General features: G+C 50.3%; 1 protein-coding gene across 4 annotated transcripts in view; it reads right to left on the reverse strand.

Moving 5' to 3' along the window:
- The window catches only part of TTLL1 (TTL family tubulin polyglutamylase complex subunit L1), a 37,825-nt gene that overhangs the window by 10,067 nt on the left and 15,506 nt on the right, over positions 1-12,252 (reverse strand). For 3 of the 4 annotated variants that reach the window (XM_065924104.1, XM_065924114.1, XM_065924124.1), the window contains 5 exons: positions 9,157-9,365; positions 7,572-7,752; positions 6,116-6,250; positions 4,758-4,866; positions 1,116-1,259 (listed from right to left, as the gene is read on the reverse strand). In XM_065924104.1, coding sequence (XP_065780176.1) covers positions 1,116-1,259; positions 4,758-4,866; positions 6,116-6,250; positions 7,572-7,752; positions 9,157-9,365 — 778 coding nt within the window. The remainder of the gene's footprint in view (positions 1-1,115; positions 1,260-4,757; positions 4,867-6,115; positions 6,251-7,571; positions 7,753-9,156; positions 9,366-12,252) is intronic. The other variant, XM_065924134.1, reaches the window with a different exon arrangement.

A 12,252-nucleotide genomic window follows, 5' to 3' on the forward strand; every position in this document is an offset into this window, starting at 1 on the left:
TCAAGATGCGGGAAAGCCAGGGTGGCCATCAGAAGCGCCACTTTTCCGTCCGTAATTTACTGGGCTGTTTCAACAAAGCTTCCCACACGTAGGGGAAACAGTACAAACTGCCATTTTCAGAGATAAAAATGTGAGCTGGAGGTCCTCCCTGATGGCCCAGTGGTGTTCCCAATGCAGGCAACCCGGGATTGATCCCCATTCAGGAAACAAGATCCCAGGCGCCAAAACTGATCTTGCATGATGCAACTGACACCCAGCCCAGCCAAACAGATATATTTAGATTTAAAAAAAAGGGAGAGGGAATTTCCTGGTGGTCCAGTGGTCAGGACTTGGTGCTCTCACCGCCGGGGGCCTGGGTTCAGTCCCTGGTTGGAGAACTAAGATCTCACAGGTCCTGTGCCCTGGCCAAAAAAAATAATAAAGAAAGAACAGGGGTGGGGGAAGACCTTAGTCTTCCACTGAGAAGGTTATGTGTAACCTATGTATTTTCACACACATCTACCTCGCTCCCAAGCCCATATCACACTTCCTCCAAAAGAGCTCGTCTCCCCACATTTCTGAGTCGGGGAGTGAAGCTCTGTCCATGGCCCCTCAACCTCCAGTGTGCGGGCACCTCCTCCAGTCTGCCTTCTGCACTAAAACTGGCAGCCTGCATGCTGGTGCTCCAAGGCGCATTCTTTTCTTTTCCTTGGAAAACAGATGTGCAACTGCTTTAGGACAGTAAAACAAAACAGAAAAATTGCGTACCAGCCAACAGAGAGGGGACATGAGTAAAAAAGAGGGGATCTCTCCCGCCCTAAATGTCCATGAAACAGCAGAGCAGGAGACCTAAAGACAAGGGGCTGCTGAGAAGCCCATCTCCAAAGCTGCGGCCTGTGACAAAGGCTCGCTCTCCACTCAGGGGGCACAGAAGAGCCAGGGGTGACGGACGGCCAGGGGACCTGGCCGGTCTGTGGAGGTCCCGAGGCCACGGCTGCAGGAGGCAAGGCCGTAAAAACCGGTGGTTTTAGCGAAAGAGCCATGAGTGCTCCCCAATCCCAAACGCTTCCGGGTTTGCGCTGTCTCCTCGCTCTCTCTGCTCCCGGGGCTCCCCCGATTCCCACCGCAGGGCTCACCGCCACGGCCTTCAGGGACTGCACGATGATCCAGTGGATCTCGTCAAACAGCTTGCTGGTCACCTCCTTGCCTCGGGTGCTCTCCAGGTAGAGCCGCAGGTTGTTCACGGTCCACTTGCCCCCATGGATGTGGTTATAGTCCTCCTGGCCACAGAAATGGGGGGGTGGGAGTAACCCAGAGCTTGTTCTCACCCTTGAGCATTTCCTGGGGCCCTCCCCCGTGGGGAGTGGCACCCGGGGGCAAGGCACGTGGGCTGCGCCCCTTGGGGATCTGAGATGTGTGTTCTTAAAGTACAGTCATCCCTGGGTATCCGCAGGGGACTGGTTCCAGGGCTCCCTCAGAGCCCCAAATCCCTGGATGCCGAAATCCCTTACAAGAAATGGCACAGTGTTTGCGTGTAACCTATACACATCCTCCCCACCTCCCGTGTCCTTTAAGTCACCTCTAGATTACACATCGGGCTTCCCTGGTGGCTCAGCGGTAAAGAATCCACTTGCCAATGCAGGAGACACAGATTTGATCCCTGGGAAGATCCCCTGGAGAAGGAAATGGCTATATACTCCAGTATTCTTGCCTGGGAAATCCCACTGACAGAGGAGCCTGGCGGGCTATAGTCCATGGGGTTGCAGAGTCAGACACGCCTGACTAACAACAACATCCCTAAGAGAAATCAAAGGAAAAACTAGGCTAACTGTCCAGCAGTACCCTTCCCTTTCCAATCACAGATTCTTTTTATCATCGAGAAAAATGTGCTTACTTAAAAAAAATTCTAGAGGCATGAAGTATACACTTTATGCAAAACACTGCCACATGCACAGATATATAAAACGCGACTACATATCTGCTTGCGGACTGTAGGATCGTTATTTTACCAGAATGATCTCACAGCACTGTTCTCCTATCAGCTTGCAAAGCTGCATTTCAGGACCTGGCCCTGGTCTCTGATCTCCTTTTCTTGCTCATCCTCCACCATGGGAAACCCTCCAGCAGTCAGGATGGATTTAGCCTCCTGGCGGGCACTCCCAGGGCAGCTCTGAGGCCTCCTGACCTTCTGTTATAGGCAGTCCTTTGCGATTGGCCCCTCTGGGTGGATTCCGAATCTCCTGAGGGCAGGGACTGTCTTGCTATCCTGGTACAGAGTGCAGGGTGGTGCTCTGCACCCAGCGGGCCCCCGGTGGACAGGCAGACACGCTGCTTCACAGCCTTTCTGTGTTCAATATGACACCGGTTCTCTCTGCAATGCTAAACTAGAGCCATGCAAGGCTGAAACTGAGGTTTCTCGGAGTAAGCACTTTTCTACGTTAAAAAGCAAAGCATTTACAAATAGGATCAATGTGGCAGGTACTGCTGCATCTGGGACATGGGGAGATGTCAGGTTGACGTATTGCTTCTGCTCTCTTCTTCTGCCATTTTAAAAGAATGGTTTCTGGGGACCTCCCTGGTGGTCTAGTGGTTAAGACTGTGCACTTCCAATGCAGGGGGTGCAGGTTTGACCCCTGGTCAGGGAACTAAGATCCCGCATGCCAGGTGATGCAGCCAAAATAAAAAAAAAAAGAATGATTGATAGAAATAGTGCCCTAGTAACTGATGTCCTGAGAAGTTTCGTCAGATGAGACCACCCTCCCAATTTCAGTCTGGCACCCCCAGACCGAGGCGGCTTTGCAGGCCAACACACTGCGCTGTCCTCAGGCCAAGAGGTTAGTCACTGTCATTTCCCAGCTCCGCCCAGACTTCTGGGAACATGTTACTTGACTGCGAAGGGTCTGGCGTCGTTGCTCAGCTGTCCCCAAAAGGCTGGTAAGTTCTGTGCTGTGTCACCTGAAAGATCTCTTTCCCATTCTTGTGAATATGACATCTTGATCGCGTTACCCCTTCTCCTCTAACTGTGAACCTTGTAACGATGCTGCTCTCAGAAAAACCTGATGGGCAGGTGACGTGGGGTCAGCCTTACATGGAAGCCTCTTGCCACCCTCAGTGACAGGTGGCCGTGGTCACATCATTTCACGGCCAGCAAGTAAAAACCAGGGCTGCTGTCTGAGAGGGCGGCTGGGTGACTTGCCCAGGTCACACCGCGGGTGAGTCATGGACATCGGATTGAGCCCAAGCAGGTCTGACCAAATTCTTCAGTAGGGTTACTCAGAAAAGCTTGTTTTTGATCAATATTTACCCTTTTTCTACCCCAATTATAGAAAAAGACCAGGGTATTCAGGCTTCCATTCAAGCAAGATGCAAGTAGAAGAGGGTCTTTCATAGATAAATGAGACCTTTGGGACTTGTTCACCAGGACTGGGTCACAGCCTGGGTATAGCGCCCCATGTCCAGCCTTCACTGGCCTCTCCAGGGCTCTCTCTCGCCAGCACCCTCGCTCCGGGCTCCAGCGGCCTTGACCGCTTTCAGCTCCTGCAATGCTCCTTGCGCACAGGCTGAGCCCTCTGCTAGAATGTTCTATCTGCACCTCCACCTCGGGGACCCTTGGCTCAGACTTCAGGTGTCTGCTCAAGCCTGCTTCTGCACAGCAGCCTCTGGCCAGCTGGCCTCCGGGAGCCTTCATTCCAAGCTCCTCCAGCTCTGGGTCTCTACCTTCAGAGTATGCAAACTGTTTGTGACATGTTCCTCCACACGATTACTGGACAACCATCTCCCCTGCGGGCTCTGGGCTCCATGAGAGCAGAGATCAAGGGAATTTCTTCCCATCACTGTGCGTGTGTTTGTGCGCTCAGTCACGTCCGACTCTTACCCCATGGACTGTAGCCTATCAGGCTCCTCTGTCCATGGGATTCTCTAGGAAAGAATACTGGAGTGGGTTGCCATTTTCTCCTCCAGGGGATCTTCCCGATCCAAGGATCAAACCCACATCTCCTGTATCTCTTGCCTTGCGGGTGAATTCTTTGCCGCTTGAGCCATCAGGGAAATGTACAGAGGCAAGGCCAACTGGTGGTTGTGCAAGACCCGGCGCTGTGTGTGTGAACTACAGGTTTAGGATTTTGTTGAGGTGACGCTGGTGGTGGTGGTTGTGGTTTAGTCACTATGTCGTGTCTGACTCCTGCGATCCCGTGGACTGGAGCCCGCCAGGCTCCTCTGTTCATGGGATTTCCCAGGTGAGAATACTGGAGTGGGTTGCCATTTCCTTCTCCAGGGGATCTTCCGGGCCTAGGGATCAAACCCATGTGTCTTGCATCTTCTGCATTGGCAGGTGGCTTCTTTACCCCTGAGCCACCTGGGAATACCGCCCATCACTGTAGCCCTTAGTATGGGGCCAACCCAGGCAGGTGCTCAGTGAGTGAATGGCCATGCACGAATCCTCTCCTATAATCCTCCCAACAGCCATAAGGTGATGATATTACCTCCTTTCACAACTGGAGAGACTGGGGCTCTGACACTCAGTTAACCTGCCGCCAAGGTCACAGAACTAGAAAGACAGGGCGTGGACATGGGATCTTCTTTCTCCAAGTGCCCCACCCCAACACAGGCTGGCACTCAGCTTGGGCAACCAAACTGGATACCTGGGGCTCCCCCTCATCAGCGCTAGGGCGTCTTGAATCCAACTCTTCTACCCACCCACCCTGTCCTGCAAAGAGAAAAACAAAGAAACCCACGACATCAGTCCGTTTCCTTACGCTCAGCTGAGAAGCAACACTTACCCCGTGCTTCTGAATGGCGACGTTGGTGAGGTGGACAAACATGTTGTCTAGCTCACTGGTGCTCGGGGTGTACTTCACTGTGCAGAAGCGGCAAAATCCAAGTTTGTACCTGGGTGGGAATGCGGGTTAACTCAGTGCTCTGAGGACAAGCATAAACAAGACATCACACTTTTTTGTCTTAAAAGAGCTGCCAACACGGATGTACCTAGAGATGGTCATACTGAGTGAAGTGAGTCAGACAGAGAAGGAGAAATACCACATGACATCCCTTACATGTGGAATCTGAAAAGAAACGATACAAATGAACTTACTTACAAAATAGAAAGAGACTCACAGACTCAAGAGAACCAACATATGATTGTCAGGGGTTGGGGGAAGGATGGGGAAGGGATAGTTAGGGGGTTTCAGATGGACATGTACACGTTGCTATATTTAAAATGAATAACCAATAAGGACCTCCTATATAGCACAGGGTACTCTGCTCAAAGGTTATATGGTAGCCTGAATGGGAGGGGCGTTTGGGGGAGAATGGATACATGTATATGTATGGCTGAGTCCCTCCACTATTCACCTGAAAACTTTACAGCATTATTAACTGGCTATACCCCAATACCAAATAAAAAGTTTAAAATAAACAAACATATAGATAAAGACAAAAAATTGCAAAAAGAAAAGAGCTGCTTTTTGTTTTGACCTTTCAGAAGAGTTGCCTTGTAAAATTTTTATGGTTCTTTTTAAATAAGGAGTTTATTAAGATATAATTTATATGCCATAAAACTCAACCACTTTAAGAGTACAACTCAACGGTTTTGAGTATATTCAGAGTTGTGCAATGATCACCATTACAAATCTGCGTCACTCCAGAAGGAAACCCTATGACTAGCAACAGTCACTTCCCAATCCCAGTGCTGGGCAAATACCAAGCTTCTTTCTGTTCCCATGGTTCTGCCTATTCTGGGCGTGTTGTGGAAGCGGAACTGTACAACACGTGGCCTGCTGGGTCTGGTTTCTCTCTCTGTGTATGTTTGCAGGGTTAAGAGAGTTGCTTCTTATTTCCAAGATTCACATCACTCTCAAAGCCACTGTCTTACTCAACATGGACCCTGTGCCAGGCACTGCAAGCTCGGGGAGCTTCAACAACCAACCTACCCACCCCTGCAAGGGTCCTGAGGGGCAGGAGGTGTCATGTCAAATCCGTCTTTTTTTTGGCCACACCTCGTGGCTTGCAGGATCTTAATCCCTGACCAGGGATCGAACCCAGGTCCCCTGCAGTGGAAGCACTGAGTCCTAACCAGGGGACTGCCAGGGAAATTCCCAAAGCACAGTTTTAGGGATGGAAGCAACCCCCCAGCTCTTACATGTAGCAGCGCAGCGGGCGGTACGTAGACACCAGAACGTACAGGCGCAGGTCGAACTTCCTGCCGCCAATTAGTAATGGGTTGTTAATGTACAGAGAGATCACGTAGGCTTCCTTGGTGGACTGAGTCATGAACCTGGGTGCAGCAGAGAAGGCTGAGCTTAGATGCAAACATCAGAGGGCTTTCATAGAGAACAGACCCGAGGTTGCCAAGGGGGAGAGGGGATCAAGGAGACATGGCTGGGGAGTTTGGCCATCAGCAGTGGCATTAATATTATATACAGAATGGATAAACGAGGTCCTACTGTAGTGCACAGGAACTATATTCAATATCCTGTGATAAACCATCACGGAAAATAATACGAAAAAGAATATATATATATAACTGAATCACTTTGCTGAACAGCAGAAATTAACACAACATTATAAATCAGCCTTACCTCAATAAAACAAATTTTAAAAGACCAGAGACCTATGGCTGACTCTGGCAAAAACCACTACAATATTGTAAAGTAATTTGCCTCCAACTAATAAAAATAAATGAAAAAAAAAAACTAAAATTTTCTAAACTCAAAAAAAAAAAAAATAAATAAAAGACCAGAGATCTTTAGTTGGCTGGTGACAAGCCTGCTGCCATTCATCAGGTGACAGGCTGGTTCGTGGGGAGAAAACAGGGGCTGCGGGGGTGGGGGCAGTATCCATAGGGGAACCCCTGGGGGCTGGCATCATGCGGTCAGACCAATGCAGGACATGAGGCGATGTCCCTGCCATTCCTGGGAAATCCTGACATCGCCCACCCCTAAAGGACGGGACCCACGGTCCAGGCATTCCCTAGCAGTGAAGAACCTCACAAAGGCAAGGAGTGAGGCTCAGACTAAATCTCCGGAGGTTCTCTGCTCCAAGGAGCCCCCAGCCTAGGGAGGAGGCCTGACCTGACTGCACCCAGGTCTTCCCTTACCCTGGCCACACACACTGCCCGGTGCTTGGGTCCCTCTCCAATTCGCTCCCAGGAGGCTGGTGCCACTGTGTCCCCCAGTTTACCCAGATGAAAAACCCGAGAGTCTATACAACAAAACTGACTCAGACGGTGAGTGTCAGACAGGGGTGCAAGCCCAGGCACTCAGGGGTTAAGGACATGCTTTGCCACCTCAGAAGTGCCAGGACTGGATGGGTCTCCCCCCAACTTTCAGAACAAAGAGCAGCTGGCAAGGCTCCCTGCTCCTATGACCTTCCCCTGGTTCATACACCTCTCTCCAGGTGAGATTCTATGCCTGGTGATGCTACTGTGGCCACAGGGCCTTGCCCTGCCGTCAGGTGAACACCTGCACAACTGCTTCACACCCGGGAAAGCAAGCAAGCCCCTGCCCCCCATCCTCGCCCAGCCCACCAGCCCCTGGCCAAAAGCATGATGACATGAGACAGCTGCTGCAAAGCGCACAGGACGCCTGTCTACTTACGAAGATGTTTTGCTGTCCCGGGACCACTTCTTGATCTGTGAAAGCTTGTTGATCAGGAAGATGCCCTTTCCCTGGGCTTTGCCACAAGGTTTCATAATCCAGGTACTCGAGGGGCTTTTCCGGAACTCCTCAACAAACAGGTTGTAGTCAGCGGGCAGCATGTAGGTGACAGGGACAAAGTCTGAGGATACGGGAGAGGGGACAGCGATGAGTCAGCCCAACAGGGGCCACGGGGAGAAAAACACCGTCACTGCCTTTCCAGGGCCTGTGTCGTTACCTTGCGCTCCCTGCCCAGTATCTCATGGAGCAAGGGCTTCTGCCGTTCAATCCATGTGAGACGGGTACACCTTGTTTTATTGCGCTTCACAGACAATGTGCTTTTTTACAAAATGAAGGTTTGTGGCAACCCAGCATGGAGCAAGTGTGCTGGCACGATTTTTTCCAAAAGCATTGGCCCACTTTGTGTTTCTCTGTCGCATTCTGGTAATTCTCACAGCATTTCCAACTTTTTCATTATTATGTTTGCTATTACGTCTAGTGAACTATGCTAAGCAATCTTGATGTTACTGGGTGGGCTGAGACTTAGGAAAAACCCAAGGGAACTTTCTGGCCAAGCCAATGCTACTGCAAAAAAAAAATGACAACTCACTGAAGGTTCAGATGATGGTTAGCATTTCTAAGTAATAAAGTATCTTTAAATGAAGGTATGTGCATTGTTTTTTTTAAGACAAAATGATATTACACACTTGACAACAGTTTAGCACAATGATAACTTTTACATGGATAACTTTTACATGCAGTGGGAAACCAAAAAAATTCATGTAACTTGCTTTATAGCAACGTTCGCTTCATTTACTTTTTATAACTTTTTTTTTTTTATTTATTTTTGGTGGCACTGCATGGCTTGTGGGATTTTAGTTCCCTGACCAGGGATTGAACCCAGGCCCCTGGCAGTGGAAGCATGGAGTTCTAACCACTGGACTGCCAGGGAATTCCCACTGTGGTGTTTGCTTTATTGTGGTGGTCTCGAACTGAACCCACCGTCTCTCCAAGGTCTGCCTGTAATGAGTTCTCTTTTAGATGTGTGCCAGTTACTTTATAAAATCTGTATCATTTAATCCCTATAGCAACCTCTGAGCTCGGCAGAGGTTATCTCATCAGATAAGGAAACTGAGGCCCAGAGAAGTCACGTATCATTTTCCCCAAGTGTGCAAAGGGATTCTGAAGCTTCCCGACAGCCCAGCTTTTCTCCCAGGATGCCGCATGGACACACCGCTCTCTCCAGGCATTCCCAGACACAGGATTTATCCCTCCCAGCAGTCTGCAGCCCATGGAGTGTCCCCCGCCCTCTTGAGCACATTTCCAAGGCACTGACACAAACTCAAGATTCCAAAGCTGAAGCCCTCCCCGCCCCCTGCCCTGCTCCTCCGTATCCTGTAAACACTTGGAAAGAAAGAGGTACCCACAACTAGCACACATTCATCCCTCAAAAGCAACAGCTGCCATCCCCGTGCCATGTGCCGACGGGGAAAAAAACACCATGGCTATTTACTTAAAAGGTGAGGCCAGCGGAAAGGACACGGACCCAGGTAGAGGTACTTCCCGCTTTCGTCCTTCTCCGCCAGCGGGCTCCCTTCCTTCTCCAGCTCCTTCCTGTATCTCTTGATGTTCTTCACCATCAGGTCCTTCCGCGTCAGCTCATAGTGGTTCGGGAAATGGTTGACTATTTGATCATCTGAGAGCCGGTAGCCAGTTTCGACACTAAAGACATTGCGGATGGTCTGCACGCTCATCCTGAAAGAGAAGCGAAGAAGGGACGTGCAGGACGAAAGTTCAGGGTGTGTCCACGTGGAAGGAAGACTCATTAAGGCCCAGGAACCCTCGACCAGGAAGCATGTTCGTCAGAGCTCACCTGTCCCCACCCTGCACCTGAGCCCGGAGGGATCCAGCCTCTGGCAGCAGAATGAGTGTCTGTGACTGTATCTGAACCGTCTAGGGTGGGGGCTGTTCTGATTCTGTGCCCTGACTTGTTGCACTCTCTGGCACAGAGTAGATGCTCAATAAATGTTTCTCAGTTAATGATAACATTAATTACTGATATCATACTAATGAAAGGCAGACCCTTTCTGACTATGAAGTCAAGAAATTCATTGACTCAATATCTGCACCCCAAGCCAGGAAGGACAGGGACCCCTTAAAACCAAAGCCCCAGGGACTTCCCTAGCGGTTGTCAGGGAAGTCAAAATGGAATTAGTCTTGTTCAGGCTTCAGAAGCCGGAGAGCAGGCCTCTGAATGACTCCTCACTTGCCTGAACTACACGCCTGCCTGCAAGCACATCAACTGCTACCAGCAAGTCAAGCGGTACTTTGGATAAGAGAGGGAGTGGACCTTGGATCTTCTCTTGAGCCCCTGGAGGCCTGGCCAGCCCTCTGGGGTCAGGAGACTCCTGTCTCACAAGGTGAGAGAAACAGGATGGTGAAAGTTAAAGTAAAACCAGAGCTGCATTTCTGCAGTTTACACAAACCGTTGATAATATCAGCCTCCAAAACTGCAATCTCATGGGTGAAGTCTCACCCATGGGGTGGGCACGCCATCTGGGACCTTTTCCCAACTGACACTCCAGATACAGAGGGATGTGCCAGTGCTGGTCAAGTCTGGATGTTGGTTGGCCCAATTTGGTGATGTGCGTGCTGTTACTTTCCTCTTGCTTCTATTTTTCTTTTTTAATGATTGTATATTGAAATTAAGTCAAGTAATTTTCTATTAAATGTTGAAATTGTTTGTGTATAACGAGTCTTTCTTTTGTTAATGAATCCTTCGAACCTAAAACTGGCCAGGGATCCCCCCTGCATTGGGAATGTGGAGTCTTAGTCACTGGGCCCCCAAGAACTCCTCTTTATGTTATATGATATCCTATTTTACACTGTAACCACAATGAGAAAAAAAAAAAGCAGCAGTAATTCCTGAATACCATCAAATGTTACTCAGGGTTCGAATCTCCCCAACAGTCTGATAAATACTTTTCACAGCTTTTGCAAATAAGAAGCCAGGCCTTCTCATTAGTTGCTCTCTCTCACATGTCTATAAATCTATACATTCTCCCCCCCACCTTCCTTAATTTTTTTCTAGGCAATTTATTTGCTGAAGACACTGGGTGTCTGCTCTGCAGGGGCTCTCCCAGCGTCCTTGTTTACCATGCTCCCCGGGGCCCTGCACGTCCTATGAACTGGGGGTCCAGCCGAGAGGACCGATGAGCCGCAGGCGGATGGGAGACAGAGCTGTGTCCTGGGCAGTGCGTGCTCCCACTGGCCGGCACATCCAGCCTGGAGCCTTTCCCCTCAGGATGTCGGTGACTAATCCGCAGCTCCACCCAGGAGAAATAATGTGACCCACACAGCTGAGTCACACGGTGAATTTTCTAGTGGGCACATTAAAGCAAAAGTTAAGGGGCAAGAATAATTTTAATCTGACTCATTGGAAAAGACTCTGAAGCTGAGAAAGTCTGAGGGCAGGAGGAGAAGGGGACGATAGACGGTGACATGGTTGGATGGCATCACCGACTCAATGGACACGAGCTGGGGCAAACTCTGGGAGACTGTGAAGAACAGGGAAGCCTGGCGTGCTGCAGTCTGTGGGGTTGCAAAGAGTCGGACACAACTCAGTGACTGAACAACAAACAACAGTCCAACATCTTATCATTTCAACATATAATCAACATAGAAATTAGTGGTGAGGAATTTCACATTCAACTCTCTGTGCTAGAACCGGGAGCGTACACCACACTCGGGCACACACGTCTTTGTCTGCATCAGCCACACGCAAGTGCCCGGTCACCCTGTGGTCAGAGGCTTCCGTCCTGCACAGACCTAGATCCTTGTCTCGTGAGGGGTTACAAAATGGTGAAAATTCTCCTTTGTCATTTCCCCTTCATTTACCAGCAGGAATGTTTCTGTGAGGACAAACTTTCCTTCATGGACAAACTTTCCTTCATGGACAATTCAGACAGCCCGTGAAGGGTTTCTCCAGGGAAGACTGACTGACTTTTTTTCCTGCATCAGTTTTCCAAGTGGTGAGCTGGCTCCCTCACCCGCCCCCTCCACAAGGACGTGTGATGAGCTGTGTTCTGGGCCCCTATCACTGCAGAACAAACGACCCAACGTTCGCTACCTAAGATAACCACCATGGCATGCTATCTCCAGGTTCTACGGGGTCAAGAATCTGGGCAGGGCGCGGCTGAGCGCTCGGCCCCACGTGGCACTGAGGTCACTCGGGGGGATTCAGCCAGCTGGTCTGGGGGTCCGAGCAGGCTTCGTTCACAGCTGGCATCTTGCGTGTGGGGGGTTCTCCTGCCCGACAGTCCTGGGACAGGCAGGATGTGGCAGCTCGTGGCTCCGGCTGGGGCTTCCCACACAGGAAGTAGAAGCTGCTGGTTTCTTAAGGTCTGGGCCCCGACACAGAACACACTGACCGTGTCCCACTGGTCAAAGTAGTCACAGAACCCACCCAAGCTCAGGAGAAGGGGACAAGACCCTTCCCCACCTCCAGAGGGAGGTAGTATCAAAAACACGGCTATTTGTAGAGGGGGAGAGGCTACACAGCACATCTTGTGAGATCTCAGTTCCCTGGCCAAGGACTGAACCTGGGCCACGGGAGTGAAAAACACCGAGCCCTAACCACTAG

This window comes from Muntiacus reevesi, chromosome 1 (assembly GCF_963930625.1).
Source record: "Muntiacus reevesi chromosome 1, mMunRee1.1, whole genome shotgun sequence".
Taxonomy (NCBI): Eukaryota; Metazoa; Chordata; class Mammalia; order Artiodactyla; family Cervidae; genus Muntiacus; species Muntiacus reevesi.